Source organism: Pseudophryne corroboree, chromosome 4, assembly GCF_028390025.1.
Source record: "Pseudophryne corroboree isolate aPseCor3 chromosome 4, aPseCor3.hap2, whole genome shotgun sequence".
Classification (NCBI taxonomy): Eukaryota; Metazoa; Chordata; class Amphibia; order Anura; family Myobatrachidae; genus Pseudophryne; species Pseudophryne corroboree.
Genome location: NC_086447.1, coordinates 182,036,212 through 182,058,608, shown reverse-complemented (window position 1 = coordinate 182,058,608; position 22,397 = coordinate 182,036,212). Strand labels below are relative to the sequence as shown.

Here is a 22,397-nt window from a genome sequence, read left to right as displayed (position 1 = left end):
CTTTGATACCACCTTTGGAAGATAACTAGATCTCGTTCTGAGAACTGCTCTGTCTGGAAAAAAAACTTAGGAAAGGAGACTTACACGATAATGCTCCTAAATCTGACACTCTTCTGGCTGACGCTATTGCCAGTAAAAAAAGAACTTTAGCCGTTAACCACTTAAGATCTGCTCTCTTAAGTGGTTCGAACAGAGGACCCTGGAGAAATTTAAGAACTAAATTCAAATCCCAGGGAGCTGCAGGAGGAACAAATGGAGGTTGTATATATACTACTCCTTGGAAAAACGTACGTACATCCTGTAAATCAGCAATCTTTCGCTAAAACCATACAGTTAACGCTGATACTTGAACCCTCAAGGTAGCAGCTTTCAAACCTTTATCCAATGCTGCTTGAAAGAAATCCAAAATCCTGGACAGTTTAAAGGATCTCGGATTTACATTTTTTCCAGTACACCAATGAATATAGGCTTGCCAAATTCTATGATACACTCGGGCCGAAGAAGGCTTTCTTGCTCTAAGCATAGTTTGGATTACTTGTTTCGAAAATCCTTTAGCCTCTAAGATAGAGGTTTCAACAGCCACGCCGTCAAAGACAGGCGATCCAGATGACTGTGGCAACAAGGACCCTGCATTAGCAGATCTGGACGTTGAGGGTGCAGTATCGGCGCTTCCACGGACATTCTCAACAGATCTGTGTACCAATGCCTTCTTGGCCAAGCTGGAGCTATTAAAATCATTGCTCCCTTTGCTTGTTTTATCTTTCTCACTACTCTGGGTAACAGAGATATTGGAGGGAACAGATACGCCAGCTGAAACCTCCATTCTACTGACAGTGCGTCTACAAGGACCGCACCGGGATCCTTCGTTCTCGATCCGTACCTTGGAACTTTGTTGTTTAGACGAGACGCCATAAGGTCTATCTCTGGTAGATCCCATCTGTTCACTAGTGTCTGAAACACTTCTGGGTGTAGTGCCCATTCGGTTTCCTGAATGGTGTGCCGACTGAGAAAATCCGCTTCCCAGTTTAGTACACCCGGGACAAATACTGCTGACAATGCTGGGAGATGTTCTGCCCATCTTAGAATGGGAGTTACTTCCTCCATCAGTGTCTTGCTGTGAGTACCTCCCTGATGATTGAGGTATGCTACTGCCGTCGCATTGTCTGAGCGAATCTGGACTGGTCTTCCTTGCAGACTGTCCTTTGCCTGAACTAGAGCCAAGTAAATTTATTTCTAACAGATTTATTGGCAGGCGACTTTCCCTTGCGGTCCACTTTCCCTGGAACCATAGGCTTCCGAGTACCGCCCCTGAGCCCTGCAGGCTGGCATCTGTTGTCAGGACTTGCCACTCTTTTATCCGAAAGGGTCTCCCCTTGTTTAAATGGTCTGTCTGTAGCCACCACGCTAGAGACCTTTTTACGCTTACTGGAAACTTTATCATCTGCTTTTTTATCGTTTGATGATCTCCGTTCCATTTGGTCAGAATAAGGTGCTGCAATGATCTGGAATGGAATTGCGCATATTCCACCATGTCGAAGGTTGATACCATCAGACCCAACAGTCGCATTGCTGCATGGACTGACATTGTCTGAGCGTGCAACGCTTCCTGAGCCATGACCTGCACTTTTACTATCTTTTTCTCTGGTAGGATAACTTTCTGTAGGTCTGAATCCAATATGGCCCCCAAATGAACCATCCACTGTGACGGATTCAGGGACGACTTTTCCCAATTTATGAGCCACCCGTGTCTCTGTAAACAAACTATCGTCTGTTGAAGATGGCTCAACAGTAAATCTTGCGACTGTGCTAAGATTAACAGGTCGTCTAGGTATGGGAATATTCTTATGCCCTGTTTGCGAAGACAAGCTGCCATATCCACCATGATCTTGGAAAACACTCTGTGCCCGAAGGGCAGAGCTTGGAACTGAAAATGTTCTTGGAGGATGGCAAACCTGAGGTAACACTGATGCGACAGTGCTATAGGCACATGTAGGTAAGCATCCCGTACATCCAGAGATACCATGCAATCTCCCGGTTCCATAGCCAACTTTATGGAGCGTAACGTCTCCATGTGGAACTTCAGGATCCATATGTATTTGTTCAACATTTTCAGATTTAGAATTGGTCGATATGACCCATTTGGTTTCTGGATTAGAAATAGATTGGAGTAAAACCCCTGTCCCCTTTGTGATGGAGGTACTGGGACAATCACACCTGACTGCAGTAATTTTTGGACTGCTTCTTGTAGGGCATTGGCCCTCGACTCTATACGAGACAGGCTGGTGCAAAAAAATCTTTGAGGAGGCTGCCTCCTGAATGGGAACCCATACCCCTGAGATACTACCTTCTGCACCCAAGCATCTGCTGTTGACTGTTGCCATATGTGTGCAAAATGAAGGAGTCGGCCCCAACCCTGGAATCCTCCAGGCGGAGGGCCGTCTCTTCAGGCTGATGGTTTCTGTTCAGGTTTGGAAGCTGGCTTTTTGCTAGCCCACTGCTTCCTACCCCTGGATTTAAACTGGGGTTGCTTAGGCTCCTCTTTAGCTTTCGCTTTGCTTTGCCAACGAAAAGAGTGAAATTTTAAACCCTTGGACTTAGGGTTATAGGTAGCCGGAAATCTGGCCTTTCGATTCAGCCTCTGATTCTAGGATATCCGATAAAGGTTTTCTAAATAATATATTACAGACAAAAGGCAATGCTTCCAATTCTTTCTTGGATTCCGCATCTGCCTTCCAGGTACGTAGCCAAACTGCTCTGCGAGCGACTACTGTCAAGGCTGAAGCTTTAGAAGCAACTGTACCTACATCAATTGCTGCTTCTTCCAAATACTGGGCAGATTGTCTTAAACGGCAAAAACAATCTTCTTGCGCCCTAGTAGGAGAAGGTATGTCATTCTCTAGTTCCTCTATCCATTCGCCCATGGCCTTTGCTACCCAGGCCGAAGCCATAGCAGGTCTTACCACTGCTCCTACTAGAGAAAATATATTTTTCAAAAGGCTCTCTACCCTTCTGTCTGTGACATCATTTAGCGAGGTAGATGACAGTGGTAAAGCAGATTTATGCACGAGTCGCAGAACATGTGCATCTACTTTTGGAGGAACTTCTCTTTTCGAACAATCCACAGCTGGAAATGGATAATAAGAATCCCCACTTTTAGGAATCTTATACTTTTTACTGGCGCTGCCCAAGACTCATCCATCATTTCCGTCAGCTCATCTGACGCTGGGAATTCAGCTTTCACTGATTTTGTTCGTTTAAATACAGGTGCTTTAGCTTTTAACACTGTCTTGGCTGGCTCTTCCAATGAGAGAACAGCCTTCACAGCATTAATAAGTTCAGCTACATCTTCTGAACTAAAGCTCTGCGACTGATCATCATACGGAGTATTCGACTCTATTGTATCATCATCCGATGTATCATCTTGTGTAGTCTGCCACACAGACGTATCTGTCTTAGTCTTACCTGTCCCTTGGTTGCTTGTAGAGGCTACTGGAACCAGGTTCCGGTATGAATGGTCGACAATGTTATGGTCGACAGTCATTAGGTCGACCACTATTTGTCGCCATTGACATGGTCGACATGGGCACATGGTCGACACATGGAAATGGTCGACACATGAAAGGTCGACACATGAAAAGGTCGACAGGTGTTTTTTTATTTTTTTGCTGTCGTTTTTTGCGTAAAGTGACTGGGAACCCCAATTAGTGCACCGCGTCCCCTCGCATGGCACGCTTCGCTTTCCATGCTTCGGGCAAGGTGCCTCGCTCCGCTACCGCTGCGCTCGGCACAGATTACCGTTCCAATCGTAGTCCACGTGGATTGTAAAGTATGGAAAAGTTCCCCAAAAGAAAAAAAGTTAAAAAACTCATGTCGGCCTTTACATGTGTCGACCATTTTCATGTGTCGACCATGTGTCCATGTCAACCATGTCAATGTCGACCAGTAGTGGTCGGCCTAATGACTGTCGACCATAACATGGTCGACCATCTGAACAGATACCCTGAAACCAAACCATAGGAAGGGAGCTGCATATATGGGTTCATAGTGTAACCTAACCCTTGAGGTGGTGCTACCAGAGTTAACCTGTCCTCTATTGAAGATAGAGTCTATGCGAACATATTCCATGGTGGCTCTGCTGGTGGTTGAACCAACTCCTGTTTTTTACTTCGCTGAAAAGCGAAACAATTTGCACACAAACCCTCATAAGTGACCAATTGATTCATATCAATTACCCCTGACTTACAAGATACGCATGTTAGGGCTATAGGAGTGCTTGATAAATTCTCCTCATCACTTTTGCCGCTCACAGACATGGTATTAATCTGTTATTGACTACACAATTTTGTGACTGAACCACACCCTATAATCAGTATATAGAGGTGAAATCAATCTGACCACAGTGCACCTGATTTGAGGGTCAGAACAGGACTGACATTACACAGAAAAGTCAGCACACATACTAGCAGTCAGTCACATGTTAAAGCATTAGACATTGCCATATGAGAATACAACCTCCATAACAACTTATACATAAGTAGGAAAATTGTACTTCTGTTTTTTAACTGGTTCTTTTTTCCCACATAACATGCAGAAAACACAGTAATATACAGGTCTCATATGCAATAGGTACTAAAAATTAACAATTCATACTAACAAGTAGAAGGAATTTTTAGTACTGTATACCCTGCCTCCGGAGAGCGGGATACAGGGAGACTCACCACACTTCCATATCCAAGCAAATACGCTTGTAAGACGCTGAGTGGATTCAGACGCTACTGGTGTACACTGCCGCTCTTGATAACGTACACGGACGCTCACCAACGGACACGGACGCTTAGCGACTTCCACGTGTATGCAGACGCTAAGGCCTGCGACTCGGTCTGGGCGGGTTTATCTCCAGTGTACACAACCGCAGCGTCTAAGCTGCGACGAGTACCCTCGTGGTAGCGTCTGAGCTGGAAGTGAGGTCATACAGTTCATGAAACGAGAAACACGTGGGAACTGGCCATGAACTCGGAGGAGGGGCGGCCAGGAGAGCGTCTGAATCCCCTGTTGACTTAAACTCCCAGGATCGCGGCCTCTACCTAGTCCTGGCACCTATGATCCCCGGAGCGTAGCGCTGTCGCACTCTAGATGTTCAGCGCATCAACACACTGTTTGTAGTCTCCACCAAATCAGTGTAGCTGTGTCCTGACCCCTCTAGTAAGAGGAAGTCCATAGACTCACCGTCTCCCCATGCTCCGGCCACAGCCTGGTTACGTCTGCTGGACCTGCTAAAACATCCGACACAGACGCCCGTCCAGACAGCACTAATACCCGAAGGTAAGCGTTGTTGCGACCCGCTGGGGAGTTGTTGGAGTGACTCTTTCTGGTATGCGTTTAAGACGCTGTTAAGAGCAGTCGCTCAAAAAAAACAATATAGTAAGTCTATAAAAATAAAATAACAAAAAGCTTGAGGCTGCTTCCACAGCAGCCCTGCGGCCATGCGGCTTCCTGCCGCACCAAGCAAAAAACTGATTTGACTGAGTCGGTGGGCGGGACTATATAGTGAAGGCCCTGATGCATCCTGGGAGGTCAGAAAGCTTGTGACCGTGTTGGTGCCATTTTCGCTGTCGCTCGACAATATCCCAATGTTATCCTGTGGATAATCCTGTGGACCCAGCCAGAGAAAAAGAACATTAAAAAGCCAGATTCAAATTTTCTAAAATGCATACTGACAAGCCACAATGCTTCTGGGAGAATGCCTGAACATATGAGACAAAACTGGAGCTTTTTGGCAAATCATAACAGCTCTATGGGCCTTATTCTGATTTGAAAGTAAAGCTAAAAAAAAAAAGCAAGAAACTGTGCACTTGGGCAAACCCATGTTGCACTGCAGGTGGGGCAGATGTAACATGCAGAGAGATTTAGATTTGGGTGGGGTGTATCCAAACTGAATTCTAATTTGCAGTGTAAAAATAAAGCTAACATGTGGGCTACATGCAAAAGCAGACAGTATTTACCCTGCACAGAAGAAAATATACATATTTTTTCTCTTGCATTGCAACATGGTTTGTTCCAGACACCATACCTACTGTGATTTATACAATAGAGGAGGCTCTGTTATGTTTTATGGCTGCTTTGCTGCGACTGGCATTTCTACACGGCACAATGAAATCTCAAGACTATCAAAGCATTCTGGGGCAAAACCTACTGGCTAGTGTCAAAAAGCTCTGTCTCAGTCTCAGGTCATGGGTCCTACAACAAGATAATGACCCATAACCACTGGAATATTTAAGGGGTGCAGTGCACACAGGCCCCCGAGCACCCTGCACCCATTAATTGAAATACTTACCCTCCGGAGTCCGCGGTGCATCAGCAGTGCTGCCGAAATCACCGGGAAAATGGCGAGGCACCATTTTCCCGGTGATTCACGCATGCGCAGTAGGAAAATCACTGGGAAAATGTCCGCAGCGCCATTTTCCTGGAGATCCAGCGCATGCGCTGTAGACTCTGGGACAGCGCTAGGGCTCCCTAGGGACCCTAGTGCCCAGAGTCTACACAGTGCTGCCGGCTAGAGAGGAGGGGGCCTAGCTGGAGCCTGCACACAGGCCTCCTCCTCTCTAGAAATGCCCCTGCCCAAAACACACTTCTAAAAGCACCTAAGAATGGATAAAATAAAACAGTGGACTCTTCTGAAGTAACCTTCTATGGGCCCTGCTCTGAATCCTAGCAAATATCTATGGAAAGAGCTGAAACATGCAATCTGGAGAAAGACAGCTGAAGGTGTTTGCTCAGGAAGAGTGTGCCAAACCGCCTGTTGACAGGCACAGGAGACTTGGGCCCTACACACTGGCAGATAACACTGCACGATATGAACATTCTCGTTCATTAATGAATGAGAACTCGTTCATATCGTGCAGTCTGTAGGCACCAATGATGAACGATGCTCGGCCCCGCGCTCGTTCATCGTTGGTGCCCCGTCGCTTATGCATGCAGGCCAATATGGACGAGATTGTCCATATTACCATGCATTGCTATGGCGCCCGGTGACGGGGGAGTGAAGAAACTTCACTCGCCCCGTCACCTCCCCCCGCCGCCGGGTCGCCCTTCTGCCGTATCGGCGGTCGGGCAGCTCGGCGGCGGGTAGCCCAGTCTGTAGGGCCCTTTATTGAGAGCTACAGAAATTGCTTGATTGCAGTGACGGCCTGTAAAAGTTTTGCAGCAAAATTATTAGGTTAAAGGTCCAAACATTTTTCTCCATGTTATGTTAATTTGTTTTATTATTTCAAATATTCTGTTGAATTAAAAATAAAATACAAAGTCAGATTTCTGGTACAGGGTCTGGTATGAAATCCTGAAGGATGGGATCCCGGCGTTCAGGAGACAGACGCCAGAATCCCGACATAGAGGCAGTGAGTCCCTTCGCTGGCTCATGGTGCTTGGCTCGCCACACTATTCTATTGCTGAGTTGGAAATTACGACCACCGGTATTTCCCCTGCTGTCAGGATTCTGGTGTCGGTGTTTCGACCGCTGGGATTCCATAGTTCGGAAAATTAACTGTGTCCTTTGTTAAATATGCAATGTAAAATGCCGGATGCCGATTACTTTTGTCAGTTATTTCAGAGAAAAATATGTGGTCTTCATTTTTTTTTTTTTGTGGAAGGGTACCTACAGTACAAATTTGTCCACATCTGTAGGTAACATGTAATATTATGAGATTCAACAGTTATAGCAGTGATGGGCAACAGGCGGACCTGGGACCCTTCACTAGCAGGCTCCAGCTCATTCCTACTCTGATGTCATAATTGTTTGTTATAACTTACAGTATAATGCTTTTATAAAAGGCCTACTGATATGATATTATAGATAAGTGTCTCTTTCATTGATTAAATGTACAAATTTGAAGTGCTACTGAGATTGAGTAATGTGTGGCCCCTTTAAAGGTTAGAGGGCCCCATAACTGCATCAGGTTGCGATCACTGAGTTAAAACAATGCAGTGTAATAATAATTCATGCTACGTACCTGTATATGTAACACTAAATTCCCTTCTTCTCTTCTCATGCAGAACAAGCTGAACTTGGAGTACGATTCTCAGGTTGTCTGAAGATAATTCTGCAAGGCGCCGCTGTAGAGCTGGATACAGCCCAGTACATACACCCCAGTGTTCGCAGACACAGTTGCCCTTTGGCTATATAGCTAAGAACCTGAAACCTGGCATTGGAGAACGTCATGTTACATTTACTAGAGCTTTGGTTCCATTGCTAGTCTTTATATAGTGACCCGAGTCTAAATGTTCAGGTATTGGGAGTGTCCTCGGAAAGCACATGAGCTTTCAGACACTTTTATTAAGGCTTTATTTTTGCTTGAGCATCAATACTGTTCATAGCTAACCTACTAACAGCCCACTAGTAATGCACAACCCTAGACAGCCATTAGATGTAACATTTGCTAATGTAAGGCAGGGGTGTAATTCATGGACTTCTGTGAGGTTTCCTAAATCTATTTCAGTGGCCCCCTGGTTGTCAAATGTACAGTTATTATGTAATGCACCTCGTTTGGGGCCCCAGAACAGTGGCACACGAACGCTTCAGGTCCAAATGAAAAACAAGCAGAAGAATGTATTAGGACCACAATACACAGTGGTTTGGGTTGATGGGTGTTACTGTTTAATCTGTTTCTACAGTATATACTATACATCAAATGAATGATTAATGTCTTCAAATATACAATTTTTTGGAATTCTTGGCATAGCATCCTGCTGTATATTCACAGCATTGTCAGGCTGTATGTCAGAGACATAGGGGTAAATGTAATAGGTGGGAGAAGCCGGAGATGTGGGAGTTTGTCCTAGAAGGGCCGTATTTTTAAAGCGACTATCATTTAGAGGGCAAAACCACCCTGGCTTTGTATTGTAAATGATTAAAGCTTTAAAAATACAGACATTCCTGGACAACCTCCCACACCTCTGGCTTCTGGCACTCTAATATATTTACCCCATGAGACATTAAAGCAGAATATTGGTGTTTTCCATTAATGTGGCATTATAGAGGAATAATAAATACTGTACATTTTGTTTCCAACAGAGTAATGTGTTTATTTTACTGATAATTCTCTGCAGCTGCTTCCTGGGCACAGTCCCCTACTCACAAAGGGGTCCATACATCAGGCTTGTATTCGGCCTATTCGCTGTTCTCCAAATGTCTGGGTCAGGGATCCGCAAAATCCAACATATTGGAAATCATCGATTTGATGATTCTGACAAGAAAAACTGGAAATTGGATTTTTAACATTTAACATGCTGTATTTTACAGATCCCATCAAATCGGCGAACATTGTAGTCCGCGTTCGGCAAATCGGATCGCTGATCAGATTGCCGATTGGATCCGCATTAGGTATCAGCCCTTAGATGTATAAGCCACATTACTGTAGCCTTGCTGGAATGCATACATGAGATCGAAGGTCACTTTGTGTTACAGCAATTTCTCTAACGTCCTAGTGGATGCTGGGGACTCCGTCAGGACCATGGGGATTAGCGGCTCCGCAGGAGACAGGGCACAAAAAGTAAGCTTTTAGGATCACATGGTGTGTACTGGCTCCTCCCCCTATGACCCTCCTCCAAGCCTCAGTTAGGTTTTTGTGCCCGTCCGAGCAGGGTGCAATCTAGGTGGCTCTCTTAAAGAGTTGCTTAGAAAAAGTTTTTAGGTTCTTTATTTTCAGTGAGTCCTGCTGGCAACAGGCTCACTGCTACGAGGGACTTAGGGGAGAGAAGTGAACTCACCTGCGTGCAGGATGGATTGGCTTCTTAGGCTACTGGACACCATTAGCTCCAGAGGGAGTCGGAACACAGGTCTCGCCCTGGGGTTCGTCCCGGAGCCGCGCCGCCGACCCCCCTTGCAGATGCTGAAGATTGAAGAGGTCCGGAACCAGGCGGCAGAAGACTTTCAGTCTTCATCAGGTAGCGCACAGCACTGCAGCTGTGCGCCATTGTTGTCAGCACACTTCACACAGCGGTCACGGAGGGTGCAGGGCGCGGGGGGGGGGGGCGCCCTGGGCAGCAATGTATAATACCTGTATGGCGAAAAATACATCACATATAGCCCTTGAGGCTATATGGATGTATTTAACCCCTGCCAGATATCACAAACTCCGGAGAAGAAGCCCGCCGAAAAGGGGGCGGGGCCTATTCTCCTCAGCACACAGCGCCATTTTCCCTCACAGAAATGCTGGTGGGAAGGCTCCCATGCTCTCCCCTGCACTGCACTACAGAAACAGGGTTAAAACAGAGAGGGGGGGCACTGATTTGGCGATATGAATATATATTAAATGCTATAAGGGAGGAACACTTATATAAAGGTTGTCCCTGTATAATTATAGCGTTTTGGTGTGTGCTGGCAAACTCTCCCTCTGTCTCCCCAAAGGGCTAGTGGGTCCTGTCCTCTATCAGAGCATTCCCTATGTGTGTGCTGTATGTCGGTACGTGTGTGTCGACATGTATGAGGAAAATGTTGGTGAGGAGGCGGAGCAAATTTCCTGTAATGGTGATGTCACTCTCTAGGGAGTCGACACCGGAATGGATGGCTTATTTATGGAATTACGTGATAATGTCAACACGCTGCAAGCCGGTTGACGACATGAGACGGCCGGCGATCAAATTAGTACCTGTCCAGGCGTCTCAAACACCGTCAGGGGCTGTAAAACGCCCATTTACCTCAGTCGGTCGACACAGACCCAGACACGGACACTGATTTCAGTGTCGACGGTGAAGAAACAAATGTATTTTCCTTTAGGGCCACACGTTAAGGGCAATGAAGGAGGTGTTACATATTTCTGATACTACAAGTACCACAAAAAAGGGTATTATGTGGGATGTGAAAAAACTACCTGTAGTTTTTCCTGAATCAGATAAATTAAATGAAGTGTGTGATGATGCGTGGGTTTCCCCCGATAGAAAATTATTGGCGGTATACCCTTTCCCGCCAGAAGTTAGGGCGCGTTGGGAAACACCCCTTAGGGTGGATAAGGCGCTCACATGCTTATCAGAACAAGTGGCGGTACCATCTACAGATAGGGCCGTACTTAAGGAGCCAGCTGATAGGAGGCTGGAAAATATCCTAAAAAGTATACACACACATGCTGGTGTTATACTGCGACCAGCGATCGCCTCAGCCTGGATGTGCAGAGCTGAGGTGGCTTGGTCGGATTCCCTGACTAAAAATATTGATACCCTTGACAGGGACAGTATTTTATTGACTATAGAGCATTTAAAGGATGCATTTCTATATATGCGAGATGCGCAGAGGGATATTTGCACTCTGGCATCAAGAGTAAATGCGATGTCCATATCTGCAAGAAGATGTTTATGGACACGACAGTGGTCAGGTGATGCAGATTCCAAACGGCACAAAGATGTATTGCCGTATAAAGGGGAGGAGTTATTTGGGGTCGGTCCATGGGACCTGGTGGCCACGGCAACTGCTGGAAAATCCACCGTTTTTTACCCTAAGTCACATATCTGCAGAAAAAGACACCGTCTTTTCAGCCTCAGTCCTTTCGTCCCTATAAGAGTCATATCTGCCCAGGGATAGAGGAAAGGGAAGAAGACTGCAGCAGGCAGCCCATTCCCAGGAACAGAAGCCCTCCACCGCTTCTACCAAGTTCTCAGCATGACGCTAGGACCGTACAGGACCCCTGGATCCTACAAGTAGTATCCAAGGGGTACAGATTGGAATGTCGAGACGTTTCCCCCTCGCAGGTTCCTGTAGTCTGCTGTACCAATGTCTCCCTCCGACAGGGAGGCAGTATTGAAAACAATTCACAAGCTGTATTCCCAGCAGGTGATAATAAAATTACCCCTCCTACAACAGGGAAAGGGGTATTATTCCACACTATATTGTGGTACTGAAGCCAGAAGGCTAGGTGAGACCTATTCTAAATCTGAAATATTTGAACACTTACAAAGGTTCAAATCCAGATGGAGTCACTCAGAGCAGTGATAGCGAACCGGGAAGAAGGGGACTATATGGTGTCCCGGGACATCAGGGATGCTTACCTCCATGTCCCAAAATTTGCCTTTCTCACCAAGGGTATCTCAGGTTCGTGGTACAGAACTGTCACTATCAGTTTCAGACGATGCCGTTGGATTGTCCAAGGCACCCCGGGTCCTTACCAAGGTAATGACCGAAATGAGGATTCGTCTTCAAAGAAAATGGACGACCTCCTGATAAGAACAAGGTCCAGAGAACAGTTGGAGGTCGGAGTAGCACTATCTCAAGTAGTTCTACGACAACATGGGTGGATTCTAAATATTCCAAAACCGCAGTTGTTCCGACGACACGTCTGCTGGTCCTAGGGATGATTCTGGACACAGTCCAGAAAAAGGTGTTTCTCCCAGAGGAGAAAGCCAGGGAGTTATCCGAGCTAATCGGGATCCTCCTAAAACCAGGAAAAGTGTCAGTGCATCATTGCACAAGAGTCCTGGTAAAAATGGTGGCTTATTACGAAGCGATTCCATTCGGCAGATTTCACGCAAGAACTCTTCAGTGGGATCTGCTGGACAAATGGTCCGGATCGCATCTTCAGATGCATCAGCGGATAACCCTATATCCAAGGACAAGGGTGTCTCTCCTGTGGTGATTACAGAGTGCTCATCTTCTAGAGGGCCGTAGATTCGGCATTCAGGATTGGATGCTGGTGACCACGGAGGCCAGCCTGAGAGGCTGGGGAGCAGTCACACAGGGAAAAAATTTCCAGGGAGTGTGATCAAGTCTGGAGAATTCTCTCCACATAAATATACTGGAGCTAAGAGCAAATTTATAATGCTCTAAACTTAGCAAGACCTCTGCTTCAAGGTCAGCCGGTATTGATCCAGTGGGATAACATCACGGCAGTCGCCCACGTAAACAGAAAGGGCGGCACAAGAAGCAGGAGGGCAGTGGCAAAACTGCAAGGATTTTTCGCTAGGCGGAAAATCATGTGATAACACTGTCAGCAGTGTTCATTCCGGGAGTGGACGACTGGGAAGCAGACTTCCTCAGCAGGCACGACCTCCACCCGGGAGAGTGGGAACTTCATAGGGAAGTTTTCCGCATGATTGTGAACCGTTGGGAAAGACCAAAGGTGGACATGATGGCGTCCCGCCCGAACAAAAAACGGGACAAGTATTGCGCCAGGTCACGAGACCTTCAGGCGATAGCTGTGGATGTCCTGGTAACACCGTGGGTGTAACAGTCGGTGTATGTGTTCCCTCCTCTGCTTCTCATAACCAAGGTATTGAGAATTATAAGACGTAGAGGAGTAAGAACTATACTCGTGGCTCCGGATTGGCCAAGAGGGACTTGGTACCCGGAACTTCAAGAGATGCTCACAGAGGACTAATGGCCTCAGGAGCTAAGAAGGGACTTGCTTCAGCAAGTACCATGTCTGTTCCAAGACTTACCGTGGCTGCGTTTGACGGCATGGCGGTAGAACGCCGGATTCTAAGGGAAAAGGCATTCCGGAAGAGGTCATACCTACCCTGGTCAAAGCCAGGAAGGAGGTGACCGCACAACGTTATCACCACATGTGGTGAAAATATGTTGCGTGGGTGAGGCCAGGAAGGCCCCACGAAGAAATTTCAACTAGGTCGATTTCTGCACTTCCTGAAAACAGGAGTGTCTATGAGCCTCAAATTGGGGTCCATTAAGGTTCAAGTTTCGGCCCTGTAGATTTTCTTCCAGAAAGAATTGGCTTCAGTTCCTGAAGTCCAGACATTTGTCAAGGGAGTATTGCATATACAGCCCCTTTTGTGCCTCCAGTGGCACCGTGGGATCTCAAAGTAGTGTTGGGATTCCTCAAATCATATTGGTTTGAACCGCTCAAATCTGTGGATTTGAAATATCTCACATGGAAAGTGACCATGCTGTTGGCCCTGGCCTCGGCCAGGCGATTGTCAGAATTGGCGGCTTTGTCTTACAAAAGCCCATATTTGATTTTCCATTCGGACGGGGCAGAACTGGGACTCGTCCCCAGTTTCTTCCTAAGGTGGTGTCAGCGTTTCACCTGAAACAACCTATTGTGGGCCTGCGGCTACTAGGGACTTGGAGGATTCCAAGTTGCTAGACGTTGTCAGGGCCCTGAAAATATATATATATATATTATATATATATATATATATAATTCCAGGACGGCTGGAGTCAGAAAGTCTGACTTGCTGTTTATATTGTATGCACCCAAAAAGCTGGGTGCTCCTGCTTCTAAGCAGACTATTGCTCGTTGGATTTGTAGTACAATTCAACTTGCACATTCTGTGGCAGGCCTGCCACAGCCAAAATCTGTAAATGCCCATTCCACAAGGAAGGTGGGCTCATCTTGGGCGGCTGCCCGAGGGGTCTCGGCTTTACAACTTTGCCGAGCAGCTACGTGGTCAGGCGGGAACACGTTTGTAAAATTCTACAAATTTGATACCCTGGCTGAGGAGGACCTGGAGTTCTCTCATTCGGTGCTGCAGAGTCATCCGCACTCTCCCGCCCGTTTGGGAGCTTTGGTATAATCCCCATGGTCCTGACGGAGTCCCCAGCATCCACTAGGACGTTAGAGAAAATAAGATTTTACTTACCGATAAATCTATTTCTCATAGTCCGTAGTGGATGCTGGGCGCCCATCCCAAGTGCGGATTGTCTGCATTACTTGTACATAATTATTGTTACAAAAATCGGGTTATTATTGTTGTGAGCCATCTTTTCAGAGGCTCCTTCGTTGTTATCATACTGTTAACTGGGTTCAAATCACAGGTTGTACGGTGTGATTGGTGTGGCTGGTATGAGTCTTACCCGGGATTCAAGATCCTTCCTTATTGTGTACGCTCGTCCGGGCACAGTACCTAACTGAGGCTTGGAGGAGGGTCATAGGGGGAGGAGCCAGTACACACCATGTGATCCTAAAAGCTTACTTTTTGTGCCCTGTCTCCTGCGGAGCCGCTAATCCCCATGGTCCTGACGGAGTCCCCAGCATCCACTACGGACTATGAGAAATAGATTTATCGGTAAGTAAAATCTTATTTTTACCATGTGGGGATTATGGGCCTGATTCAGAGATGGACGGAATTGCTGAGCCGCACACAAGCTGCTTTGCAATTACGTCCATCAAAATGCAAATGCAGCAGGAGGTGTCTCTATGAAATAGTCACCTCCTGCATTGCATGTGCGATCCAAGTGCAGCATCCATAGATGCTTCTTCGGATCACCATCGCGACCATCGATCGAGATGGTTGCAGGTTTGGCCACGCTAGTCTGGCGGGTTCCTGGCAGCTTGCAAGGCTAGCGTGTGCAGCCATGCAGACCCTGGTGTCGTCCCTCTTGGAAACACTGGCCAGAAACGCTCCCTCTCTGCCTCCCAAATGCTGCTGCTTGTCAATCATGCTGCGGCTGGGAGACACTGCGAGTGGACTCACAGATGGAGGGCAGCACTTGCACAGAACACATCATGTGCATGCACAGTCCTCCCACCATCGGGGATGTGCGCTAACCACCGGGTTACCATACATCTCTGAATCAGGCCCTGTAACTGTAAACATGCTGTTTTCAAGGCGTATTTAGTGTTATAATGCCCGCTTGTCGGAATCCTGATACTGTGTTTTGCTACCAATGTTGTCACTGTCAACAAAGTGACCAGTACAACATGAAGGGACTGATTTAGAGTTGCACGCAGAGGTGATGGTGCCTTTTGCCGCACCTGTGACTGCGTATCATCGACTGATTCTCTTACTGCTCCTTGTAGAATCTTACAACTCTGCATTTCTGTCTCTGTGTCTTTTTAGACACATTGGTTGCACTATAAATCCACCATAACACACACCATCAGTCGCACCATAAAAACTTGCACCAGCCCTATAGCAGGTGCAGTTTCTTTGAGTATGGCCTCCTGTGTCATTGGCAATGTGTTGCAGTTGCTAATAACAACACACTCGTGACACGCCCACTTCTCCTTATCCACCCTCTGTTACCTCACAGGAACGCCTCCTGAAATCCACAGATCCTACGTCCAAATCTGTTCTGCGTTCCCATGCGCTAACAATCGGGACGGATGTGCTGTGTGACTCAAACACATGTGCCGTAGAAAACACATTGGGCGTTCGTGTGAATATTGTCATAGTATGTGACTCTGAATTAGGCCATAAGTGTTTTGTTGAATGATCTCAGTTGCTGCCAAGGAGAATGGCATCCTCCAATATGGTTCATAAGGACATTGGATTTAGAGAAAGGCAGAGTCGGGCTGGCATTCAGAAGTACAGGGGAAATCTGCAGTAGGCAACATTGCCTGAGGGACATACCCTCCTCTAGAGGTCAGGTTCCAGACTGTGTACTTAAATTATACATTGTTACTCTATTAGAGGGGCAGTGCCCCAGATAAGCATGGATGGTTCATTCACAGGTTCAGTTCTATAAAATCGACACCAAGATGATACCTGCCAGTGAAAAGTGGGTGGTCATGACACCCCCGTCCTTTTGGCTGTGGGCTTTTAGCATAATGTATAAATAATAGCAAAGAGATGACCTGGCGCCTATTAGTAACTACACTGCTCAAAAAAATAAAGGGAACACTAAAATAACACATCCTAGATCTGAATGAATGAAATATTCTTATGAAATACTTTGTTCTTTACATAGTTGAATGTGCTGACAAAAAAATCACACAAAATTTATCAATGGAAAATAAGAATTTACTTACCGATAATTCTATTTCTCATAGTCCGTAGTGGATGCTGGGGACTCCGTAAGGACCATGGGGAATAGCGGCTCCGCAGGAGACTGGGCACATCTAAAGAAAGCTTTAGGACTAACTGGTGTGCACTGGCTCCTCCCCCTATGACCCTCCTCCAAGCCTCAGTTAGGATACTGTGCCCGGACGAGCGTACACAATAAGGAAGGATTTTGAATCCCGGGTAAGACTCATACCAGCCACACCAATCACACCGTATAACTTGTGATCTGAACCCAGTTAACAGTATGATAACAGAGGAGCCTCTGAAAAGATGGCTCCCAACAATAATAACCCGATTTTTGTAACAATAACTATGTACAAGTATTGCAGACAATCCGCACTTGGGATGGGCGCACAGCATCCACTACGGACTATGAGAAATAGAATTATCGGTAAGTAAATTCTTATTTTCTCTAACGTCCTAAGTGGATGCTGGGGACTCCGTAAGGACCATGGGGATTATACCAAAGCTCCCAAACGGGCGGGAGAGTGCGGATGACTCTGCAGCACCGAATGAGAGAACTCCGGGTCCTCCTCAGCCAGGGTATCAAATTTGTAGAATTTTAGCAAACGTGTTTGCCCCTGACCAAGTAGCTGCTCGGCAAAGTTGTAAAGCCGAGACCCCTCGGGCAGCCGCCCAAGATGAGCCCACTTTCCTTGTGGAACGGGCTTTTACAGATTTTAGCTGTGGCAGGCCTGCCACAGAATGTGCAAGCTGAATTGTACTACAAATCCAACGAGCAATAGTCTGCTTAGAAGCAGGAGCACCCAGCTTGTTGGGTGCATACAGGATAAACAGCGAGTCAATTTTCCTGACTCCAGCCGTCCTGGAAATATTTTCAGGGCCCTGACAACATCCAGCAACTTGGATTCCTCCAAGTCCCTAGTAGCCGCAGGCACCACAATAGGTTGGTTCAGGTGAAAACGCTGGAACCACCTTAGGGAGAAACTGAGGACGAGTCCTCAATTCCGCCCTGTCCGAATGGAAAATCAGATAAGGGCTTTTACAGGATAAAGCCGCCAATTCTGACACGCGCCTGGCCCAGGCCAGGGCCAACAGCATGACCACTTTCCATGTGAGATATTTTAACTCCACAGATTTAAGTGGTTCAAACCAATGTGACTTTTGGAACCCAAACTACATTGAGATCCCAAATTGCCACTGGAGGCACAAAAGGAGGCTGTATATGCAGTACCCCTTTTACAAACGTCTAAACTTCAGGGACTGAAGCTAGTTCTTTTTTGGAAGAAAATTGACAGGGCCGAAATCTGAACCTTAATGGACCCCAATTTCAGGCCCATAGACACTCCTGTTTGCAGGAAATGTAGGAATCGACCCAGTTGAATTTCCTCCGTCGGGTCTTACTGGCCTCGCACTACGCAACATATTTTCGCCAATTGCGGTGATAATGTTTTTGCGGTTACATCCTTCCTGGCTTTAGATCAGGATATGGATGACTTCATCCGGAATGCCTTTTTTCCTTCAGGATCCGGTGTTCAACCGGCATGCCGTCAAACGCAGCCGCGGTAAGTCTTGGAACAGACAGGGTCCTTGCTGGAGCAGGTCCCTTCTTAGAGGTAGAGGCCACGGATCCTCCGTGAGCATCTCTTGAAGTTCCGGTTACCAAGTCCTTCTTGGCCAATCCGGAGCCACGAATATAGTGCTTTCTCCTCTCCATCTTATCAATCTCAGTACCTTGGGTATGAGAGGCAGAGGAGGGAACACATACACTGACTGGTACACCCACGGTGTTACCAGAGCGTCTACAACTATTGCCTGAGGGTCTCTTGACCTGGCGCAATACCTGTCGAGTTTTTTAATCATGTGGACGACTTCTGGGTGAAGTCCCCACTCTCCCGGGTGGAGGTCGTGCTGAGGAAGTCTGCTTCCCAGTTGTCCACTCCCGGAATGAATACTGTTGACAGTGCTATCACATGATTTTCCGCCCAGCGAAGAATCCCTGCAGCTTCTGCCATTGCCCTCCTGCTTCTTGTGCCACCCTGTCTGTTTACGTGGGTGACTGCCATGATGTTGTCCGACTGGATCAACACCGGCTGACCTTGAAGCAGAGGTCTTGCTAAGCTTAGAGCATTGTAAATGGCCCTTAGCTTCAGGATATTTATGTGAAGTGATGTATCCAGGCTTGACCCTAAGCCCTGGATATTCCTTCCCTGTGTGACTGCTCCCCAGCCTCGCAGGCTGGCATCCGTGGTCACCAGGACCCAGTCCTGAATGCCGAATCTGCGGCACTCTAGAAGATGAGCACTCTGCAACCACCACAGGATGGATACCCTTGTCCTTGGTGACAGGGTTATCCGCTGATGCATCTGAAAATGCGACCCGGACCATTTGTCCAGTAGGTTCCACTGGAAAGTTCTTGCGTGGAATCTAACGAATGGGATTGCTTCGTAGGAAGCCACCATTTTTACCCAGAACCCTTGTGCATTGATGCACTGAGACTTGGTTCGGTTTTAGGAGGTTCCTGACTAGCTCGGATAACTCCCTGGCTTTCTCTTCCGGGAGAAACACCTTTTTTCTGGACTGTGTCCAGGAACATCCCTAGGAAACAGAAGACAAGTCGTCGGAACCAGCTGCGATTTTGGAATATTGAGAATCCAATCGTGCTGCCGCAACACTACCTGAGATAGTGCTACACCGACTTCCAACTGTTCCCTGGATCTTACCCTTATCAGGGAATCGTCCAAGTAAGGGATAACTAAAATTCCCTTCCTTCGAAGGGATATCATTTCGGCCATTACCTTGGTAAAGACCCGGGGTGCCGTGGACCATCCCTACGGCAGCGTCTGAACTGATAGTGACAGTTTTGTACCATAACCTGAGGTACCCTTGGTGAGAAGGGTAAATTTTGACATGAAGGTAAGCATCCTTGATGTCCCGAGACATCATGTAGTCCCCTTCTTCCAGGTTCGCAATCACTGCTCTGAGTGACTCAATCTTGAATTTGAACCTCTGTATGTAAGTGTTCAAAGATTTTAGATTTTAGATTTAGATTTAGAATCGGTCTCACCGAGCCGTCTGGCTTCGGTACCACAATAGTGTGGAATAATACCCCGTTCCCTGTTGCAGGAGGGGTACCTTGATTATCACCTGCTGGGAATACAGCTTGTGAATGGCTTCCAAAACTGCCTCCCTGTCAGAGGGAGACGTCGGTAAAGCCGACTTTTGGAAACGGCGAGGGGGAGACGTCTCGAATTCCAATATGTACCCTTGAGATATTACCTGAAGGATCCAGGGGTCTACTTGCGAGTGAGCCCACTGCGCACTGAAATTCATTGAGAACGGGCCCCCACCGTGCCTGAGCTTGTAAGGCCCTAGCGTCATACTGAGGGCTTGGCAGAGGCGGGAAAGGGTTTCTGTTCCTGGGAACTGGCTAATCTCTTCAGCCTTTTTCCTCTCCCTCTGTCACGAGCAGAAAAGAGGAACCTTTTGTCCGCTTGCCAACAAAGGACTGCGCCTGATAATACGGCGTCTTATTTTGAGAGGTGACCTGGGGTACAAACGTGGATTTCCCAGTTGTTGCCGTGGCCACCAGGTCTAAAAGACCGACCCCAAATGTCCCTTTTTAAAGGCAATACTTCCAAATGCCGTTTGGAATCCGCATCACCTGACCATTTTACTGGTAGAATTGGACAACGCACTTATACTTGATGCCAGTCGGCAAATATTCCGCTGTGCATCATGCATATATAGAAATGCATCTTTTAAATGCTCTATAGGCAATAATATACTATCCTTATCTAGGATATCAATATTTCCAGTCAGGGAATCCGACCATGCCAACCCAGCACTGCACCTCCAGGCTGAGGCGATTGCTGGTCGCAGTATAACACCAGTATGTGTGTGAATACATTTTTGGATACCCTCCTGCTTTCTATCAGCAGGATCCTTAAGGGCGGCCATCTCATGAGAGGGTAGAGCCCTTGTTCTTACAAGCGTGTGAGCGCCTTATCCCCCCTAGGGGGTGTTTCCCAACGCACCCTAACCTCTGGCGGGAAAGGGTATACACCAATACTTTTTAAGAAATTATCAATTGTTATCGGGGGGAAACCCACGCATCATCACACACCTCATTTTATTTCTCAGATTCAGGAAAACTACAGGTAGTTTTTCCCTCACCGAACATAATACCCCTTTTTGGTGGTACTCGTATTCTCAGAAATGTATAAAACATTTTCCATTGTCTCAATCATGTAACGTGTGGCCCTACTGGAAATCACGGTTGTCTCTTCACCGTCGACACAGGAGTCAGTATCCGTGTCGGCGTCTGTATCTGCCATCTGAGGTAACGGGCGCTTTAGAGCCCATGACGGCCTATGAGACGTCTGGACAGGCACAAGCTGAGTAGCCGGCTGTCTCATGTCAACCACTGTTTTTTTATACAGAGCTGACACTGTCACGTAATTTTCAACAGTACATCCACTCAGGTGTCGACCCCCTAGGTGGTGACATCACTGTTACAGACACTCTGCTCCGTCTCCACATCATTTTTCTCCTCATACATGTCGACACAAACGTACCGACACACAGCACACACACAGGGAATGCTCTGATAGAGGACAGGACCCCACTAGCCCTTTGGGGAGACAGAGGGAGAGTATGCCAGCACACACCAGAGCGCTATATATATATATATACAGGGATAACCTTATATAAGTGTTTTTCCCCTTATAGCTGCTGTATGTTTTAATACTGCGCCTAATTAGTGCCCCCCTCTCTTTTTTTAACCCTTTCTGTAGTGTAGTGACTGCAGGGAAGAGCCAGGGAGCTTCCCTCCAACTGAGCTGTGAAGGAAAATGGCGCCAGTGTGCTGAGGAGATAGGCTCCGCCCCCTTTTCGGCGGCCTTATCTCCCGTTTTTCTGTATATTCTGGCAGGGGTTAAATGCATCCATATAGCCCAGGAGCTATATGTGATGTATTTTTTGCCATGTAAGGTATTTTTATCATGTTTTATTGCGTCTCAGGGCGCCCCCCCCAGCGCCCTGCACCCTCAGTGACCGGAGTATGAAGTGTGCTGAGAGCAATGGCGCACAGCGGCAGTGCTGTGCGCTACCTTATTGAAGACAGGAACGTCTTCTGCCGCCGATTTTTCCGGACCTCTTCGCTCTTCTGGCTCTGTAAGGGGGCCGGCGGCGCGGCTCCGGGACCCATCCAGGCTGGGCCTGTGATCGTCCCTCTGGAGCTAATGTCCAGTAGCCAAGAAGCCCAATCCACTCTGCACGCAGGTGAGTTCGCTTCTTCTCCCCTTAGTCCCTCGATGCAGTGAGCCTGTTGCCAGCAGGTCTCACTGAAAATAACAAACCTAAACTAAAACTTTCACTAAGAAGCTCAGGAGAGCCCCTAGTGTGCACCCTTCTCGTCGGGCACAGAAATCTAACTGAGGCTTGGAGGAGGGTCATAGGGGGAGGAGCCAGTGCACACCAGTTAGTCCTAAAGCTTTCTTTAGATGTGCCCAGTCTCCTGCGGAGCCGCTATTCCCCATGGTCCTTACGGAGTCCCCAGCATCCACTTAGGACGTTAGAGAAATCACATTTATTAACCCATGGAGGTCTGGATTTGGAGTCACACTCAAAATGAAAGTGGAAAAACACACTACAGGCTGATCCAACTTTGATGTAATGTCCTTAAAACAAGTCAAAATGAGGCTCAGTAGTGT

At 47.2% G+C, this 22,397-nt stretch overlaps 1 protein-coding gene across 1 annotated transcript in view; it reads left to right on the top strand.

Annotated features, from left to right (window-relative positions):
• Positions 1–9,064, top strand: part of SHBG (sex hormone binding globulin) — a 46,512-nt gene extending 37,448 nt beyond the window's left edge. The window contains exon 8 of the mRNA XM_063915622.1: positions 8,050–9,064. Within this exon, the coding sequence (XP_063771692.1) occupies positions 8,050–8,180 (131 nt within the window). The 3' untranslated portion in view covers positions 8,181–9,064. The remainder of the gene's footprint in view (positions 1–8,049) is intronic.
• Positions 9,065–22,397: the final 13,333 nt, after the last annotated feature.